The 20,375-nt window shown below is 46.3% G+C and overlaps 2 protein-coding genes across 7 annotated transcripts; one reads left to right on the top strand and one right to left on the bottom strand.

Moving 5' to 3' along the window:
* Positions 1-503: 503 nt before the first annotated feature.
* zfyve9a (zinc finger, FYVE domain containing 9a) lies at positions 504-12,951 on the top strand. 6 transcript variants are annotated; one of them, XM_085930931.1, is made up of 22 exons: positions 504-935; positions 3,952-4,049; positions 4,148-4,256; positions 5,063-6,162; positions 6,395-6,548; positions 6,916-7,098; positions 7,183-7,316; positions 7,433-7,562; positions 7,940-8,062; positions 8,239-8,394; positions 8,490-8,714; positions 8,789-8,871; positions 8,961-9,065; positions 9,462-9,612; positions 9,695-9,775; positions 9,956-10,118; positions 10,339-10,444; positions 10,553-10,729; positions 10,909-11,095; positions 11,777-12,602; positions 12,692-12,730; positions 12,835-12,951. In XM_085930931.1, the coding sequence occupies exons 3-19, from the start codon at positions 4,187-4,189 to the stop codon at positions 11,068-11,070; spliced, it is 3,303 nt and encodes a 1,100-aa protein (XP_085787057.1). In that variant the 5' UTR covers positions 504-935; positions 3,952-4,049; positions 4,148-4,186; the 3' UTR covers positions 11,071-11,095; positions 11,777-12,602; positions 12,692-12,730; positions 12,835-12,951. The 6 variants fall into 6 exon arrangements, with proteins under 6 accessions (XP_085787057.1, XP_085787056.1, XP_085787053.1 ...); XM_085930930.1 differs by having other exon boundaries at positions 11,340-12,602; XM_085930927.1 differs by having other exon boundaries at positions 505-935; positions 10,909-12,602.
* vwa5b2 (von Willebrand factor A domain containing 5B2) lies at positions 12,334-19,913 on the bottom strand. The gene is made up of 21 exons (XM_085930939.1): positions 19,775-19,913; positions 19,444-19,644; positions 19,160-19,382; positions 18,825-18,985; positions 18,444-18,575; positions 18,251-18,375; positions 18,004-18,180; positions 17,784-17,894; positions 17,163-17,365; positions 16,541-16,655; positions 16,274-16,459; positions 15,862-16,057; positions 15,420-15,745; positions 15,109-15,319; positions 14,696-15,034; positions 14,474-14,611; positions 14,253-14,381; positions 14,135-14,185; positions 13,847-13,946; positions 13,624-13,747; positions 12,334-13,532 (listed from the first exon to the last, which is right to left on the bottom strand). The coding sequence occupies exons 1-21, from the start codon at positions 19,911-19,913 to the stop codon at positions 12,780-12,782; spliced, it is 4,140 nt and encodes a 1,379-aa protein (XP_085787065.1). The 3' UTR covers positions 12,334-12,779.
* Positions 19,914-20,375: the final 462 nt, after the last annotated feature.

The raw sequence follows: 20,375 nt of genomic DNA, 5'->3' as shown, positions 1-20,375 counted from the left end.
CAACATTTTCAAGTATAGAAATAGTAAAATATAGTACTGTATAATTAAAAACACTAATAATTACAGATATTTTTAATCACAACTCAATATTTACTAGTCAAAGTAAAATTGCCATAAATATACTGTATAAAATGAGAGGTTACATTATTGATAACCATTTTCAAAGTGGGAGCAACTTCTTGGCTACCAGTTTGATATATCGAACAATAATCTATTCAAATTTAAGTTATTACTATGTTATAATTATGTGCAGATTGTTAACCTTGTGCAAAAATTAACAATTTTAATATTAAATAAAATAGGGGACAGATACAAGTGTAACACAATTTCTAAAAATGTTTACATTAAGAAATGATCATTTCTACAAAATTGCAATTGTCCCATCAGTGGTGAGCAAAAACGCAAAATTTGATCATATTTGTTTAGCAAAAAACTTCCACCGGGAATTGCAATAAACGGTTGAAAAATAAGCACTTGCTTGTGTTGTAAAATCCGCCGCCACGTCCATCTTTGGGAAGTCAATTTTAGCTCGCAACTCAAGACCATCCTAAAAACTCGTCTGTTGAAAAATCGTGAGATGACGTATCACTTTAAGAAAATATATCATTGCTTCCCCATTGTAGCTGTTTTATTTGGATCTAGAGACGTCACATTTAAAGAAATCGTATATGGTGGAACTGCCGACTGTGGCATGTTGAGGCTCGGCCCAGCTGGGTTCCCAGTGGACACACTAGCCTTGCCTCATCCCCCCTCTACCACCCCTGCTCCACCCCTCCCCCGGTAGCCGCTGCAGTCTGACGCCAGGAGGAGGAGGACACTATCGGAGCAAAAGTAGCCCGGGAAGGCCGATTAGTTATGACGGACAACGACGAGGGATCGCCTCCTCCTTCTCTTCCTCCTCCTCCGTTGCGATGAGGATTCCCGTGGTGGCAGTGGTGAGTGAGTTCCCTCCATTTGTTCCCGAGGAATGTGTCTGTGTGTGTTTCTTTTTTTTTACACTACATTGCTCCGACCTTGCCCCGCCATTGCAGCGGTGCCGACGGGCGCGGGAGTCCGAGCAGGTCGCGGCGGTGTCGCGGTGTTTTAGCTAGCTTATTAGCATTTACGCAACATACGACCAAGCCTCGGCAAAATATTCACCGAATATACACATTTAAAATCTGGGATAACATTAGTTATGGTGATTTTAAATTACATTGTAGGAGCAATTTCTTTGGTTTGTTCTGGGTGACGTGCACCGACTCGGTGGCCGTCAGTCCGAGCGGCGGGTCGACGCGGTCACTCGGCGCTCTCAGCTCCGCTGAACGTTGGAGTCTCGGAGGCTAAAAATAGCGTTTAATTTTCTTTCTTTTTTTTTTTTTGACGCAGCCTGCCTACTAACTCCGTGAGGCGATACTCTCTAGTCATGTTTCAGAACAAAACAAACAGAAGCACTGGACAAGTTAAGTATTGGACGGACTTCCAAACGCAGTTAGCACCTTTAAGCTAATTAATTCAACGAGTTAAGATTAAAAAAAGAAAATCTCCAAAACTGGTTTCAACATGTCGGATGTAGTTTCAAAACCACACTCTTCTAGTACCAGTCTATTAGTAGTATCACCTGCATTTAACCCCCTGGGGCTTTTTATGGGGTAATCCAAGTTAAGAAGAAGACTGTTATTACCTTTAAGCCCCTTTCACACAGCCTTAAAAAGTTGGCACTTCCTACCTTTTTCCATTTGGTCATTGACATAGAAGTCGACCTGACAATTTTACAACTTCGGAAGCTGTATCGGGAGCCTCTTTCGCAAGGAGATTCCCAAGAATTTGCAGAATCAGAGTAATAAAAGAATATCCAGCATGTATCCTCCTCTGCCTTTCTCACAGAACTCAGCAAAGAGACATTTGAAGAAACTGAAGCTCCTTGCGCACCACCTGGCATTTAACTGGACTGTTTTCCTTTCTGTTTCATTGTGACATCGAAGTCACAATGCAACATTCCAACTCCAGCGGTAGTATATGAAGTAGGGCTCTCTGTCGCTACAAAATGTTTTTAGAATCGATTCATGGAATCATCAGATGACATTTCATTTTGCATTCAAGTGTCTTGCAGAATTATTAGGTGGAAACAATGACGTCATAGTGTGTCACTCAGTCGGGCGGCGGTGACTTGGTTAGAAAGTGATGTCATCACATTCTTCGAGACAGGAAGCGCTCGCTGTAGTTTTGCCAGGATGTGCGAGGCTCCATTGGTCGTGGCGGGGGGTGAACAGCGGTCCGAATTCCTGGAGGATATAAAACAAAAACCGGAAGTGTTTCTCAAAAGTCATCAGAAGGAAGTTTTGTGGTCACGACTCGACAACATGCAGCGCTGTGCTTGTAAATAATTCAGCAGAAATCAAAAATAGAGCGGACCCGCCCAGAAAAAAAGCAGGAAGAAGCTATTTTGGAGTCCACATGTCAGCATATAGCAAATCCTCAAATTTACCATGTGATTCCCTTCACTCCCATCATTATGTGTAAAATGAGTTTTAAGAAAATTAACCATAGGCCACACATAGCCACTAGCTCAAGCAAGCACCTGCTCTTTGCAAAAAAGTGCACTCATTTTTTGAATAATTTAGATGATGGGACAGGTGCCTTTTTTGAGGCTTCAGCAAGAAATTTGTCTGTGAGTGAATTCTGCACTGTAGACACAAAGGTGTGAAATTTAACACCTTACACTTGCTTCACTTGCCCCCAATGTCTTTCATCCGACAACTAGTTTATATATCACACATCATTGTTTGCAGACATAGTTGTAACAATATTCCAACTTTCACCTTCTGTGAAAGTCTTCATTTATGGCTCCGGTGAAGCAATTTTGCTGGATCTCTGTGTGAAAGAATCTCTTTTCAGTTTTGTAGCCAGCAAAGTAGTAATGCTGTCTGGAGAAATTATGTCGTAACATACCGTGGATGTATGCTTGTTACTTTTGTCTTTTTTTGACAGCAAACTAGCTGAGAGTGAAGTCGTGTACTCTGTCTTGTCATTTTCGAGGGGTTGCTGCTACTCCAGATAAATGTCGACAACATGCACTTTTATGTCATATGTGCTTTAACGTCTAAAAATAAAAACAGGCATTATCCAGCACCTCTCAGGGTAAATTAAATCTTAATTTGTGTGTGTGTGTGTGTGTGTGTGTGTGTGTGTGTGTGTGTGTGTGTGTGTGTGTGTGTGTGCGCAGTCTTTTTTGTAGCCTATGTATATATTTGCGTTCGAGTGTGTGCCATTTGTGTCCGAGTGTGTGTGTGTGTGTGTGTGTGTGTGTCTGTGTGCGCACATTTTCATTTCCTTTTCCAGAATTATAATCGCACTCATCCTCTGTGCCCTCACTCATACCCTTGTGTGTGCTGATTGACAGTCAGTCGAGCGTGCATGTTTGTGCAGCAGTGTGCGTGATAACAAGCGTACACGCTACATGGCATCTTTAACTGAGCGGAAAAATGAGCCAACTCTGCTCATTTTGCCAGCTAATCCCGCTCAAGCTCATGTCGCATGTGCGATCGACCGAGCAGCACACACACGAGTTCGCCACTCTTGGATGAAATGAACTGTTCTTGGAAGCTTGACCTTTCAGCATCAGGACCAAAGCTTGTAAAATGTATAGATGATCACTGTTAGCAGTTTTGTAACAGTGTTGATTTAAAAAATTTTTTTTTATTAAGGAATAGCACAGGTCAGAAATCAAATATTAGCTATACTTTCACAATCAAACAAGATTCAAAGTAATGTTTACTACAAAAAAATAGCTCTAAAAAAATACAATTGCAGAAAACACACACACACATGAGATATTTGATGAGAAATCCCAAAATCTTTAGAAAAAAAGATATTGCAAAAAAAACATGTGACACAGAGTACAATATTATACATTATAAATAATTTGTGTGAACAATATATAAGATTTTATTTCTGCCCCCTCCAAACAAGGCGTGGACGCCTGCCATAGCGGCTCAAGTGTTCACTGAGAAGGGAAGCATGCTTGGATCACAAACGGCCCGCGACTGCTGAGGAGAACCTCCTTGCAGGTCAGTCAACGCACTTGCATACACACACAAAATCCTAATCAGTCATGTGAAGGACGGTGGCAGATTTGTCACGGATGCCCATTGCTCTTTACCCGAAGGTTCAGGCTGGCTGCAGAGGAGGAGGAGCTTCCTGATCCATGGAGAATTATTTTCAAGCAGAGGCCTTCAACCTGGACAAGGTGTTAGACGAGTTTGAGCAGAACGAAGGTGAGTACAGTCGATGAATTAATCGGCTCTTGAAACAGGAGTCGAAAGCGTTCATGCTCAGTGTATTGACACATCATTTTTTGAACAATTTCTTAAATTCATTTTTTTTTATGCCATCTAATGGCCATCTCTTCTAACAACTTTATTACTGCCTTCTCGGATGACAAGATGGAGGTCGGGCAATCAGGCCAAAGAACTAATTAAGAAATTCCCTAGAGCTTAGACACAGTTTTGCATCAAGCAGTGACATCCATGTTTAATTCTGGTTAATTCCAGCAATTGTGACAGGGAAGCTGCTGATTCACACGTTCACAATATTTGGAATACGTCTGTGCTTCTGTGTGTGTGTGTTGCCGCAGCAACAACAAAAGCAGTCAAGCTCACATTCCAGTCTGGGGAGGAGAGCAGCAGTTACGCTGACATGACCGAGCGTTGCCTCAAATAAACACCAAATGAATTTAGGAAGCATTTCGAGCGTCAGCGCGATCCCTATACATACCTTGATAACTGCTGCTGTTTTGGTTAGTGACAGTGTTAACTAGCTAATGTCTGCATTGAAGGATGGTGTAAAAGAAATGAGGTAACACGAGCTTCTTTTGTGACTTTTTAAACTTGTTTTGAAATGTAAACTTCAATAACGGTGAAGGATAAACAAAAGTAAGCCATGCAAAAGACTGAAAAACATTTGATTGCTGTTGCTGTTCTACTATTGAAAATATATGGTATTAAAAATTGTGTGTATCGTATGAAAATGTACTAAATATCATAAACCGGTTCCCAAACATGTCATTTTCCTCTTGTGCCAGATGAGACCGACTCTCCTCTTCTCACGGACGCCAAATGGACTCAGATTCTGGCCCCACCTGCCCACCTGCTCTCGCTAAACCCCGCCCTGGCCCACGTTGACTTCAGCCCCTTGGAGAGTCCGCAGCCGCTGAAGACCCTCCCGGATCCCAAAAGACCAACGGGCGGCGAGCCGGCCGATGTCCACAGCCCGCCCCTGCCGCAGCCCAACATCGGCAAATTGGTGGGGACGGACAGCCGGTCGCCGCCGCCCGTCACGGCCTGCGAGGAGGAGCGAGGGGACGCCTCCGCCGCGTCCCGCTTCACTTTCGAGGTGGCACTAGAGCAAGAAGGGGCTCCCACCGAGAAAGTTCATCCGCACGTGGAGCCCACGACATTGAACGGAGAAGGCTGTTCGCCGGACTTTGAGCAAGAAAGACACAGTGGCGAGCTGGTAGAAAGTCTTCTGAATGGTGCGGCGGGTTGTTGCTCCGTGTCTCGACTTGAGTCTGAGCAGCTCCTTCCCAACGGCTTGCAACCCGAGGACGGGAGCCGCCTAAACGTACTGGACGATGAAGCGGAGGAGAGGTTCTCTCCCTCGCCCGTGCCCTCCAAGGAAGACTCTGTGACAGAGGAAAAAGAGATGGAGGAGAGCAAGCAGGAGAGCGCCGACGTGGCGGCGTCAGGCGGCATTCGAACGAAACTGAACAAGAGCCGTCTGCAGCCGGTCAGCGTCCCGTACGGCGGGGCGCGACCCAAGCAGCCCGTCAACCTCAAACTCCAAATCCCGCAGCCTCTAGCGGGTCAGGTGCAGAATCAGCTCAGTAGCAAGAACAAGAACGTGGACAGCCGCAGGGCGACGCCACCCGAAACGACGCTCGGCGGGACCGAGGCGACTTTGGCGGTGAACGGCGTCGAGGTCCTCTCGAATTCCCCTCTCGCGTTGTGCTCGGAGAGTCCGGACAACGACCTTCAAGCAGGACAGCAAAACTCCAAGTCCCCGAGTTCGCTGGGTGAGGTGGCTCCCGTGTGGGTGCCCGACGCCCAGGCCCCCGCCTGCATGAGGTGCGACGCCAAGTTCACTTTCACCAAGAGGAGGCACCACTGTAGGGCCTGTGGCAAGGTAAGAAGGGAGGCAGGAGGGGGGTCAGAACACGGCAAAGTCCGTTGAGCCGTCTGCACAGCACTGTTGGCACGGACATGTGGTCGCTGACGCCGCACTTTGGCAAAAAAAATAAATAAATTCCCACAGCAGTAAACAAACACTCTCACAATAGGCTGGCACATCCACTTGCCTCATCCGTGACCTTGCGAACCTCTCGAAACTACAACTTGCACTTTCTCTGCCACGCCAGGTGTTCTGTGCCACCTGCTGCGGCCTGAGATGCAAATTGGGATACATGGACGGGAAGGAGGCTCGCGTCTGCGTCACCTGTCATTCGGGCCTAACCAGCGGTGAGCGCGGAACATCCTTTCAAGCCGTTCCCAACGGGCTTAATTTACCGACATGTGAGGCCAACTCATAATAACAGCAATAGCATTTATTTTATGATATTTTATCATGGCATTTATTAGCATTTGTAAATATGCCGTTTCTCTTTGATTGCATTGTTGTATTCCACATTGTACGTGTCACAGTGCGTTCCGTTTCAAGTTCGATCATAATCACTGCTCACCTTATGTTCCTGGTGTCAAAAGCTACTCTTACTCCTAGTAATACGAGCTGAACCCGACCCCTACCCTTCTATGTCGGAAAGCCTGTTTGAATGCGTTAATCCTCTTAAAAGCGAGATTTAATGACATGTGTGACTCTGAATGGTGAATGAGGTCCATTGTTGTCCGCTGTACTAATAACTCACCATTGCTGTACCCTTAGCTCCGACGCTGTCGGATTCTCAGCTCACCATCGGCAACAATCAGAGTCCCAACCCCAACAACCCGGCCGAATACTGCTCCACCATCCCCCCGCTGCAACAGGCCCAAGCCTCAGGCGTGCTCGGCTCGCCACCGCCTACCGTCATGGTGCCGGTGGGTGTCCTCAAGCCGCCTGGCAACGAGGGTAAGGCCTTCAGAAATGCTCTCTGCCAAATGTGGGCGCCGACGCAAAAAATGATCGTTGTACACACAGTACTGTCTTGTTCAGGATCTGTTACACGAGAGCAGAGAAGGGTGTGGTTCGCGGACGGCGTCCTACCAAACGGCGACGAGGCAGAGTCCCCGAAAGCTCCCGTGCTCTCGACGAATGCAAACAAAACTTCGGGATCGGATGGTGTCGAGGTAAAAAAAGAAAAAGTTGTACCTATCACTGGTGTCAAGTAAAAACCTCCTACGGCTATTTCAAAGATTATTCTTCACAGTGTGTTCACGCCCCCCTTTCTTTTTCTCTCATCAAGGCGGTGCCCGCTCCTACGGGTCCGCTGGGCAGTCCAGTGGGCAGTGCCCTCAGCTTGATCCCAGAGGACGGGCTCCCTCCCATCCTCATCTCCACCGGAGTCAAAGGAGGTACGGGAGGCCACATCACAGGTGCTTGCCCTCATCCTCACCGTCCCACCGCCCGCCACCTGCTGCCTCCTCAATAATGCATGTGTCCTCTATGTGCTTTTATGTTACCATGTAGTCAACACGCTTGTGTTCCTCACTGGATGGACAAAAGTATTTGGACAGAGTTCTTTTTAGACTGTTTGTGAAAGCTGCCATTTTTACCACTGTGCTGAATCAAAATGGGGTACAGGTCACATTATGGCTGTCAAAATTGTCACATCAGATCTATCCCACCTCTCTAATGAGTGGAGTATGTCCCAATACTTTTGCCCACCTGAATTCTCGCACTTTATACAAAGTCCTGGCCACCTTTTTCTTTTTTTTTTTGACATGACGTTACACTCTCACCCCCCGCGCAGACTATGCAGTGGAGGAGCGTCCGTCGGCGATGGTCCTCATGCAGCAGCTGGAGGAGGGAGGCCCTGACCCGCTGGTCTTTGTTCTCAATGCTAACCTGCTCGCCATGGTCAAGCTCGTCAACTGTGAGTCGGCACTTTGCATCATAAGTCATTCTAGAAGTGGAGGACAATTTAGTCACTGCCATTTTTGAAAACAGATCATTTCTTTGGAATTACTGATTTCTTTTTCAAGCAAAACAGGTAACGCTGTACATCCCGATGTAAACAAGCCACTGAGATCCTTCTTCCTCTTTGCTCAGATGTCAACAGGAAGTGCTGGTACATGACAACAAAGGGTATGCATGCCGTAGGCCAGGCCGAGGTTGTGGTTCTGCTCCAGTGTCTACCTGACGAGAAGACCATCCCAAAGGACATCTTCAAACACTTTGTGCAACTCTACCAGGAGGCCCTCAGCGGTAAGACATCAGCACTGAGAAGGCTAAAAACAGTCAGAGGAAGAGACTCTGTGTTTTCTTCCTTGGTTATCTATAATCCAAAATTCCTCCTCCAGGCAACGTGCTGGGCCACCTGAGCCACTCCTTCTTCACGCAGAGCTTCCTGGGCAGCAGGGAGCACGGCGGCTTCCTCTACGTAAACCCCACCTTCCAGTCCCTGCAGGACCTGCTGCTGCCCAACCCGCCTTTCCTCTTCGGCATACTCATCCAGAAATGGGAAACCCCCTGGGCCAAGGTCTTCCCCATCCGCCTCATGCTGCGGCTGGGCGCCGAGTACCGATGTGAGGGCCATTTGACGCATTATGAATGACAACTTTAGTAGGTCCGTGTACGACAACGGTTGAATTTGTTGCAGTTTACCCGTGCCCGCTGTTCAGCGTGCGCTTCCGGAAGCCGCTCTTTGGCGAGACCGGTCACACCATCATGAATCTGCTGGCTGTAAGACCTCACGTTCACAAATTGCCGCCGCCGCGCCAGACTGTCGCGATACAATTTATGTCCTCACGTCGTGCCAATGTGTCCCACAGGACTTTCGCAACTACCAGTACTCGCTGCCCATGGTCAAAGGCTTGGTGGTGGACATGGCGGTGAAGAAGACGAGCATCAAGATCCCCAGCAACCGCTACAACGAGGTCAGCCTGACTCAATGCAATAAAGAGCCAAAAAAGTCATGTTAACATATGAACACTTCTGCCATGCTTGCTTTATTCATAAAATATTTTAGTTTTTTTTTTGAAGAAGAAGAAGAAATAATTGATAGCCCTATTTTTTTTTTTATTTGATATTCTTTATAGCATGGTATGAATTGTTCAGTTTGCATTCTGCAGATTTTCCATTGCTGGCAGCTTTGAATCACACGACCCCATAAAGCCTCCACATTTACACATTTTAGTCTACCTCGCAAGAATTCAGCTAATCTGACGGGATTTAAAAACGAGCGAGCGTTCTGCTGTGATCTGTCTCCTCGACGCCTTTTGATGGTTTTACTGTAGTTATTCATCGGAGTGTGTGTGTATGTGTCTTTGCAGCTGATGAAAGCCATGAACAAGTCCAACGAACACGTGCTGGCAATGGGCGCGTGCTTCAACGAGCGTGCCGACTCGCACTTGGTGTGCGTGCAGAACGACGACGGCAACTACCAGACGCAGGCCATCAGCATCCATCATCAGCCGCGCAAAGGTCCCCGAAACACAAACACCGACCGCCTTCATCCCGACCTTTTTACGCATACGCTCACTTATCACGTATGCTTGCTTTTCAGTGACGGGCGCATGTTTCTTCGTGTTCAGCGGAGCCCTGAAGGCTTCGTCGGGCTTCTTGGCTAAAACTAGCATTGTAGAAGGTAAATTATCGTGGTTGTTTGCGGGGCTGCATCGTGACAAATGAGACACGAGACTTAACTTTACAGTGGATAGAGCATGATAACTTTCTTACATGACAGAAGTTGGATTGCAAATTTATTTCCTCTACCCAAAGACAAGAGTGATCATTCCTTCACTGTGTATTTTGTCTCCTTTCTCAGATGGTGTATTGATCCAGATCACGGCAGAGACAATGGACGCTCTACGGCAAGCACTGAAGGATATGAAGGACTTCACCATCACATGCGGTAAAGCAGAGCAAGAGGACAACCAGGAGTTAGTGCAGGTCCAGTGGACAGATGACGACCATGATTTCAACAAGGGGTGAGACCACCTAGGGTCTTTTCAAAGACAACCGTCTGATTTTTATTTTTCTCCCACGGATAAGCAAACTATTGGTTTGTTTCTTAACATGCTAGAAAACAGGGCTAATTTTGATCATTGTTTGTTTTTTTTCTTTTAAAAACCAATTAGTTGTCAGTTCATTGGTGTACTTTATAGAATGACCTAATAACCCCAAATCAACTACACGACTACATTTCAGTGTCATCAGTCCTATCGACGGCAAGTCCATGGAGTCCATAGCCAGCGTGAAGATTTTCCACGGCTCAGAGTTCAAGGCCAACGGCAAAGTGATCCGCTGGACTGAGGTACAAGAAAAGACTCTTGGATGGATGACAGAAGGCATTCTATGAAAATAAGTATCTTTATTTTTTCTTTGTCTGATAAAAACATAAAACCTCACTCGTCTACGTTAGGTCTTTTTTCTCCAGAGCGACGATCAGCCCAACGGCCTGAGCGACCCGGCCGACCACAGCCGCCTGACAGAAAACGTGGCACGGGCCTTCTGTATGGCGCTGTGCCCGCACCTCAAGCTGCTCAAGGAGGACGGCATGGCCAAGCTGGGCCTGCGCGTCACGCTCGACTCAGACCAGGTAGTACCATCCATCCATCCATCCATCCATCCATCCATCCATCCATCCATCCATCCATCCATCCATCCATCCCTCTCATTCTGGTGGTGCACATACACGACTCAGAGTGATTGCTTGTGATTTCAAAAAAAGCAGAAATGTATGTTTTAAAAGCCATTGTAACCCGATGCATTTCCCAGGTGGGTTACCTGGCAGGGAGCAACGGGCAGCCTCTTCCTCCTGCGTACCTGAGCGACCTCGATAGCGCGCTAATTCCCGTCATCCACGGCGGAGCCTGCCTGCTCAGCGAAGGCCCTGTTGTCATGGAGCTGGTTTTCTACATCCTGGAGATCATCTCCTAAAAACACAAGGTGGCTTTTCCAAAACGTGAGTTGAATCTGTTTTGACTGTCAGGTTGCGTCATGTAGCTCCAAAGACTTATGGCCAAGCACTTGGACCTTGCTGACTACAGCGGATGCACCAGATGCCCTTTTTTTATTTTGATTTTTTTCCCCCTTCTTGCACCCGGTGCTCAGTGCCTGCTTTTTTTGGGTTGATTTCATTGCAAAAGCTTTACCACTCAATCACCACATGCATTGACTCTATGTACATTTTGTATGTGTGTTGGCAGAAGAAGCAGCTTGTAGCCTCCAGAGATTACACACACACACACACACACACACACACACACACACACACACACACACACACACACACACACACACACTCAGAACATTGCTGATGATTAGACTACAGTTTCCAATGCTTTATTACTCCTCAGCCGTTAGGAGGGAAAAAGCAAGACAAACACTGTTTCGATGTTGTCTTAATCACAAAGATGTAAAAAAATATATACATATATCTATATATATATATATATAAAAAAATAATAAAAAAATGCAGAAACAGTGCACTGGATTCTAAGCCATCTCTGGGAGTGTTTGTGAAGCTGTAAGACGAAAGCTTGAATGTCTTGTATAGTTTACGGAAAGTTAGTCTGCCCTGCGACATGGACCTGGCTGAAACGCCGTGAGAATGTATCCCTTACCTTTTTATGTTTCTGTACAGCTTCCATCTTGAGAAGGACTTTATTAAAACCAAATTGCCATCAGAATCTCCACTCGCCAAGACAATCAGGTGCTTACTCATGTCTGCTGTGTCCATCCAACTCAGTATGTTCACTCCAATCGTCACGGATTAGCATTGGCATGTAGCATTTGAGCTATCTGTTTCTTTGCATGCCCACAGCCTACAACCATGAAGGGGAAATAAAAGGTCAGCTTTGGATTTGAATATTGTTGAAAAATATTTTTCGATGATCCATTCAAAAAAGGTCCCCTACCCTTCACAATATGAAAATATAAATATAAACTACAAAAACAATTTAAAAATGTAATATTTCTTTTTTAGAATTCTTTTTGGATAGAAATGTTTTATGTTGGAAAAATCATTTATTTTATTGGATGTGGAAGGAAAGACTACAAAATCAGTCTTTGGATGGATAAAGAACTGTTAGACTAAAATAGATGGTAGTTTGTCCTGTTCATTTGCGCCGGTCAGGTCTTCTGTATTTTTTTTTTTTTACTCCAAATCCATTCTTGCATAAATGAAACCTGAGTTGTACACTTACATATTTGCGTGCCACGTTTTCATGTCTTATAATTGAAAATTCAATTTGTTGTTAGCACTATGGAAATAAGACTGGTCAGCAATTTATTGACATTTTTTTTTAATTGAAGATGCAAGTAGTTTACATTGGTTTTTTGGTTTTTTTTGCACACAAACTAAGCCATCTCTGATTAAATTTGCTATTGCAGGATGATTTGTGTATATAGAGATTTCCTTCCCTTGGTCAATTGGAAACATAGCAGTACCGTTCTGATTCCTTGCACACGTGAGTATGCTGGGCTAACTAATATGGGGGGGGGGGGGCAACAATAATGATGTGGCCTGAAAAGGAACATCAATCTCGATTAATTCCAGAGTCAAACGCCCAAATCGAGTTACAAGTCATCAAAACAGGTGATTCTAGTCCACGTCACAAGACAAACCACCTTTGGAGGAGATTCCCTCACATATTATTGGGGTTATAACACAGCATGTTGAATTTGATGTTTTCATCCCAGTGGCGCAGCAGCAGAAACAGCTGTCTGGCCGCCCCCCTCAACCCGGCCAGGTCCACACCCTCGGGCAGCTCCTGGCCACGCAGCCAGAAGTCGGCTTTTGCTGCCACCAGCTCCCACTCCATGAAATATCCGGCGCAGCGGTGCTCCAGCCAGGCCAGAGCTACTGCAGTCGCCCAGCTCGAGCCCTCCGGGTCATCTTGAGCCAATTGGCTGCTAACCTGGAGGTAAGGGGGCTCTAGTAAAGATCCCTCACATACATCCGTCTCTGACCCACGACCGCTATCTGCCTGTCCATGACTCTGGCCTGGAGAGTTGCTGGCCGGTAGCTCCAGGGAGCCTTCCTCAGAACTAGGCAGATCTGGGGATAAGACGACGGGGTCTCTGTCCCACAGGTGTCTTCGTCGAGGTCTGGCTTCCAGCATCAATGGCGTGTCGTCCGGCGTGTGGTGGAAAGGCGGCGCGGTTGTTTTGGTGAGGGAGCAGGAGGAGGGTGAAAAGGTTACGTGGTGATGACTGGGCGCTTTGGCAGCGGAGGATAAAGATGGAGCGCTAGGAGACGCACAACGGAAAGGCGGGCTTAGGCTGCGGCGGTGAAGGATATAGGGGGAAGCCCTCTTCAGACGGTCCAAGGGGATCTGGACACAGTCGGCGTACATCTCAGTGAGCCGAAAAGCTCCCGAAGCCAGCTGAAGGCGAACCTAAGGCAAACCAGGTAAGACGACAAGGAACTTTTTGGTTCATCGAATTGAAACTTTTGACATTCCTCTGTAGATTTGTTATATGACTCACCAGGGGCAGATAGTCTGGAGCTTCATTCTCAGGTTGTTTGTCAGTCTCTGCCGACAGGCAGTGGGACTTGAGAGCAACTTGTCGTCCTGATGAAATGGAGGATCTGAGTCTGCCGAGTGGAAACCTTGAGACGGTATGAGTTTTAAGGGTCAGAGAGAGCTCAACGTAGGGATGCTGTTCACTTTCCACGTCAAACGTTGACATGACTATTACGTCGCGTTACCTGGTGCCAAAGAAGCTCTCCATCGACTTGCTCTCTATAGATCGTTGAGAACGAGTGGACGACGGGCCTGTTGTTACCGAGGCAGCAGGACTGGGGACGTCTGGGACAGCAGTTTGAATCAAACAAGGTGAGATTGTTAGTAAAAGTCATTCTCTAGTACTGTATTGTTTTTCTATTATTGTTATTATCAATCAAATCCAATCATTTCAAAATAAAGAATAATTAGTGTGCATCTTTGCCCTCATGTGACCACCAGGGGGCAGTTTAGCACATACAATGCAGACTTACTAGAGTCCCAGGATGTAAGGCTACACGGTGAGGCAGGAGTGTCATCCCTGTCTGAGAAATAAAATCACGGTTGATGTCTTGACAAACAAAACAAAGCATTGCAATTAATTCCGTCTACCTGTAGAGTTCAATGTGTCCTCACCCTCCTCACAGTCTCTGCTCATGGGTCTTCTGCCCAGACCTACCGAATACGTTTTGCTTCTGCGACTGTCTGAGTGGGAACTGCGGCTACTTCCCGGGAGTATCTCTAAACACACAGAAAGCATTTTTGATTCTTCTGGAACTTGTTTTGTGGCGCAGGTGTACCCAGTGCTGTGACCTGGAGAATGGTTTGCACACCTGAATTTTGGACCTCCGTGTCATTCTGAAAGCCTTTCCTAGAGTTGCTGTCAATTATGGAGAAGGCCGTGTACATGCAGACGATGTTGCAATGCTTACTGGTCTGGATAGCCTTCACACGATACCGCTTAGCTGAACCTAAAGACACACATAGTTGCAAGTATACAGTATGTATATTTTGTATCTGTGCTTTTCGAATGTATTAAAATGTTTCAACTTAACCGTGTGCCGTTTGGCTCTCCCTCTCTGCCATTTTCTCGAAATCTCGTATGACCGAACGAGCCGTCAGTTGGTGAATGATCTCTTCCCATGATTCCCTTTCTCTTCCCCCTACTTTACTTGTGCACCCTTCCCCAACTGTTGCCCTCTGCTCTTCAGGGATCAAGAGGTGGGCCAGGTTCACCGTGACCTCCCAAGACACGGGTCTGCCACCCAGAAGGCCGTGAATGACGGAGCGACATTGACCCGGTTGAGGATCCTCCAGGGGGACTGCGGTGAAAAGGTACTCTGGATCTGTGAAGTTGTCCCAGTCCAGAGGAGAGGCGGGAAAAAGGAGTCCACCTGTATGTTGAGGAGGAGAATTAAACAGTGGTACCTTGAATTACAGGTTGAATTGCTTCTGTGATTTTACTGACTGGAGTCATTAAGGCTTCTGTGAGATAACGTCTCTGGCGCCTTTGTTTCTCCGTCACTTTCATCTAGCCTTCCTCCCAGAGTTTGGTTGAAGGAGACCCTTTCCAGAGCTCTCCTGAGGCGATGCATCTCCAGCTCACCCTGCGGTGATGAGAAGCTTCTCGCTGCCATGGTTGAACGGGCCAGCGATTTTTGTCTCCAATGTGATTCGTCCTGAAGATTTAACCAACACACATGTAAAGTACTTCTATGTTGACTTTTTTTTAAATCCAAGTTTAGATGCTACATCTGGATTTAGTATTTTAATATTCACCTTTTTCCCACAGTTGTCAGCATTGTCAGCTAAGAGATTCTGCGGCCACGCCGAGTCAGCCCAGCGAGACAAAGATGAGCGTTCTTCTGGACCATGTATCTTTTCAAGGCCTTGAGGTAAAGATCCCGTGTCCAGCATCGAAGCAGACTGCATCGGGTCGGGTAGATAAGCCCGGCTCGTAGCGTCGCAACTTGACGAGGCCTCTACGTTTGTGGGTAGACTCCGCTCGCTACTGAGGGAGCAACGGGTGAGGACGTACTGCTCTTGGATGTAGGAACTCTCCTGGATTCTTGTCCTCACATCGCTGGACCACTCTACCTCTGCACCTGTAAAGTGCACATCAGGCAAGTATACAACATGATATTTTGAAATATTTCCAATACTCCCCTTTTTAAGGAAATTAAATGTGCACCCCTTTGTAACTCTAGGAACAATGACTGGCCTGCGCTGGGGTCGGGGTCCACGTCTTTGGCACAGGGGAACTCTGAGGAGATTTCTCTGGAAATTTCTCTCAGCGCCTCCTCGAGGTCGTTACCATCTGAACAAGTCACCGCAGGCATGAGCTCGGAAGTTGGAGGTGAAATGTCGTCATTTGATGGGCAAAAAACAGAGGCGTTATGTACACCTTTGGAGCCGCACTGAAACATAGATGTATGCATTTCAGAAATAAATATCCATAAAAAGAAATGAAGTTGAAGTGAGTCAATCAGGTAAATTGAGGAGCTTCATTTAGACAAAAGTAGTGATTTTTCTGCCATCTGATAAAATCTTGATGCCAAGGAGCAATCTTGATGTGAATTGAGGAGCTTCATTTCGCATTCACACATAACATAAAGCATTCAATGTAGAAACACCTCCGTCTTTTTGGCTTTAAAAGTTGTCACGTCATAGAGCGTGCAATATCCAATAAGGCGATTCCCTGGGTAGAGCGCGGGGATTTCATTGGGCGAAAGAAGGGCCTCCATGTTTTCAGGCAGGTACCAATCAATCCGGACATCGGTCAGTACAGGCTCCAGGGCTTTTTTCAGTGACTTGATGAGCTGATGGAGAATGAATGTCAAACGAAACACAGTACAGCAAATAAAAAGAATATTTCCCCATTAGGTGGCAGTGTTGCAGACCTTGGGCTGAAGTCTTTCCTCATCTTCCAAAAACTCTGTAGTGCCTCCTGTCAGCTTGGCGACGCCCTGCAGGAGTCGCCTGCATGCTTGGGAACCAAGGCCCAATCCAAAGCATCTGCAGGGACGATGTGGAAGACTTCATTTTGGTATGTGTACACAGACTATAAAAATGGCCCCTTCTAACTGATACAGCCACAGAGCTACCATTTTAAAAAAAAACAAAAAAAAAACCCATCATACTCTATCTTCCTCACAATAATTAATTGCATGTATTAAAAAGGAACGCAACGTGTAATTATGTCAAGTATATCGATTTCAAAGAGGCTATCCAGATTCTGTGAGGAAAGTCAGTATTAGAGCAGAATACTAATGAGGGATAAATGTTATTATTGTACATCGCTGAGAGAGATGTGGAGGGGCTGTGATTTTTATTGCACAGCACTTAACGGAATTAATGGGCGGGGCTAAAAACTACTCCATCCCGTCCCTCCCACATGTGGTGTATTCATTTCATCCCACACATGCATTTTCCACTCTGTTTCCATGGATTCCACAATTGTTTTCTTTTATGTTACTTCTAAAGTGCTATTGTGGATTTTTTTTCTTTGACAGCAATGAATACCTTCCAGCGCATGTATTCCTCCGAACCAACTCCAAAACTTTGGCCACGTTGCTTTTGGATCCGTCCGTAATGATGAAGATCTGGCGAGGGTACGTGCGCTGCATTGGCTGCTGGTACACCCAAGACAGCACCCCCAGTAGGTTGACACCTCGCGTGTTCACTCTCATCCTTTGAACATACTCGTAGGCCTGCATCAGCGTAACCTGAAACAGCGACCAAAAGCAAAACTTTCGGCAAACCTGAATTGACTCTCCCGATTCCATCGTGAGGGTAAAAAAAAAAAAAAAAAGTAATTGAATCAGACCTTGAGTAATAAAGGAAAGGCAAACATGCATCCAGCTTGATGAGAAAGTTTTGAAAGGACACCTTAGTGGCGAGCATGAAAGGTCACCATATGCTCAGGTGACCGTGAAAATACTGTTTGTCCTCATCTCCATTCAACCTGATACTCTGCTACTAAGGCAACCCAAAGATTTGACCTATTGCCTGATTAAAGAAGCGGACAGTCAAACGGGGCGTCCTGCCTGATTGGAAAACATCTGTCTTCAGGAAACACTACCCCCCCCCTGCCCCCCTCCCGCCCTCGAGCCCCCCCAGGCTTTTGAAAAAATTCAAACTGACATCTGTGCAGAGTTTGCTGGCAGTGAACAGCGGTTTCATGGGGGCGCTGAAGCCGACAACGTTAAGCAGGGTGCCCGAAGGAAGACTCTTCAACGCGACCACCAGGGCTTCCTGTTAAACCACATTAAATCAATCAATAATATTTCTAGAACGATTACACTGTGATCGCTCGAGGTAATGAAGAATTATGACGCATTTGAATGAACAGGCCGATGCTCACTTTGACGCAACGGATGTTGGTCCCGCTCGTGCCGCCGCTCCAGTCGACAAGAAATAATATTTCTCTGGTGGCTTTGTTCACCTCCAGAGGCTCCCCCAAGAAATCGGGACAGAAATTGAGCATCAGCACCGGGTTGTTTAGGATATCCTTGTGGTACCGCTTCCGCACAAACTCCACCTGCACAAGCATGAATTCATTCAAAAGCACTTTGCCAAAATAGAGGAAAGGTCATGCGGGATGCGCTCACCTTCCTCTCGGGTTCAGGATCTTTACGGGCGTAGCGAATGAAGTCACGTCGAGAGAAGATGTGCTGTTCATACTGGCTAAAGGAGAGCCTTCCGTTCTCGATTATGACCAGCGGGCTGTGGGGTTCTGTGACAAAATGAATTTCGGTAGTCACAAAAGACAACAGAGGAGAAAAAAAAGTTCTTTTTCCTCACCGCTAAGGTGCAGGATGATCTCTATGTGTCTGTCATAGGGATGTTCCTGGGCTAAGGTGATGTAGGTGGAGGAGGCACTTTGGGCGCTGGGGTCAGCATCTGCTCTCAGGGCATGGGTGGGACTCTCCAGTCCTAGGTTTAGGATGAAAGAAAAAGCAAAGATTGCAGAGGATAAAGAATATATGACTGTGTGACAATTTGTTGTCAATCCTTTGCTTAAAGGGTCAAAGCACCACAACATAAATGCTAATTAGCATGAACCTTGTGGACTGAAAGGCTAAAGTACATCCTCGTGCACATCAAGCGCACAAGTTGTCATTCAAGTGTGTTGAGTCACTTGTATCTCAAACTACTTCATATAAGCAAAATATAAGCACATACCGGCTAGCAGACAAGCCCCTCGAACTAGCAGTTGGAAGTTGAGTTCATAAGGAGCCAAAGTGGCAGATGGACTGTTGAAGATGGCATGCGCGCAGTACTGCTGCTCAGAATCGAGAACCCGGTCCTGTTTTCCTGACGTGCCACTAAAACAGCTGGTTGGTCTGAAGATGGAGATTGGATGATTTGAGAAGTTACATAGCTATTAGCTAGCTAGTGCTACACTTGCACAATTTATCCAGTGACGGTCCAATTGGCACAACTGTAAGGGCGCAGTGGCCTCCAGGGGGCGCCACAATAAATGCGCCAATCGGCAAAGATGCGAAGAGTTTGATTACCCGGTTTCTTCTGATTTGCCAGCATTTTCACTCTTGCTTGCCGTCATGTGTGTGACGATGGGTGTCAGTAAAGTCGGGTAGACAATGTGGATTGCTCCATTTTCTAATGTAGGCAATTCCAGTGAGGTCTTCATGATGATGGACACTATATCCATTGGTCCAATGACACCTGTTCCTACGATGAAGGTATTTCTTTCTAGGTCTTCATCCAGGATGAGATGACCTGAAAGACCAAAACAGAATTTCACACTGTAACAAAACAAAATAGAATTCAATATGCTCACCGTTGGTGCATTGCATGTCCAAGCCGGAGCTCCCGCAGCAGTTCCATTCACGACCCTCTGCAGCAGATCCAAGGCCGCAGTCCATGCAGCAGTCCTTTAGCTTGCCTCGGTTCTGAATCTGGACGCCCATGAGACGTCCTGCAATGGCCGCCTCGAAGCCAACCACAACTTCCTTTTCTTTCAGAGGGTATACAAACACACCTGCGTAGCATATAACAAGACATAGGTCAAGTCAAGTCCATTTCTATCTTATTTTTATCAATCCACTTCACTTTTTGCTTCTCATGTGGGATTCCCAAAATATTTGAAGACCTTTGCTCCCGTAGCTCACCTTCAACGGGCTCTTTGTCTGCATTGGTGTAGGTGAGGTGCGAAGTGATGCCCAAGGAGCAGCCGACGGCACAGGATTTAATGCAAGACGACTTAAGCAGCAAGGGATCCCACGTGGAACGGTTCCTCAATCCCACCATCTTCTCAGGTCAGGGTAACAACAGCTCTGAATTTTGCAAACATCATGTGCCTCTTTTTCAGTGTGCATTATGAATGAACCACACTTTACAGAAGATAAACCAAACAAGACATCATCATTTTGATACTCAACGTCAATATGTATGTAAAACGTTTTTTTTTTATATGTACAAAGGACATGTAACTAATTTTCCTTAGCTGCTTAGCAACCAGTAGTTTTGTGTGAGAGGTTTTGTCAATCATTAACACTGGAGGTCAACACTCGCTAATGTCTCACGTATAACGACGTGCAACCTGTATGCACGTCCACAGCCGCGGACGCACTCGTCCTTCACGTCAAGATGACGACGGAAACGTGTTAACATACCAACTGAAAGTGCATGTAATAATTCTGGCTGACTTTTAGTATAGCATATCAGTGTGTTTCGATGACACGGGTTCATGTGTGTGTGTGAGTGTGTGTG

Source organism: Syngnathus leptorhynchus, chromosome 14 (assembly GCF_054491065.1).
Source record: "Syngnathus leptorhynchus isolate UIUO chromosome 14, UIUO_Slep, whole genome shotgun sequence".
Classification (NCBI taxonomy): domain Eukaryota; kingdom Metazoa; phylum Chordata; class Actinopteri; order Syngnathiformes; family Syngnathidae; genus Syngnathus; species Syngnathus leptorhynchus.
The sequence above is the reverse complement of the archived record's forward strand: the minus strand, read 5'-3'. Positions and strand labels throughout refer to the sequence as shown.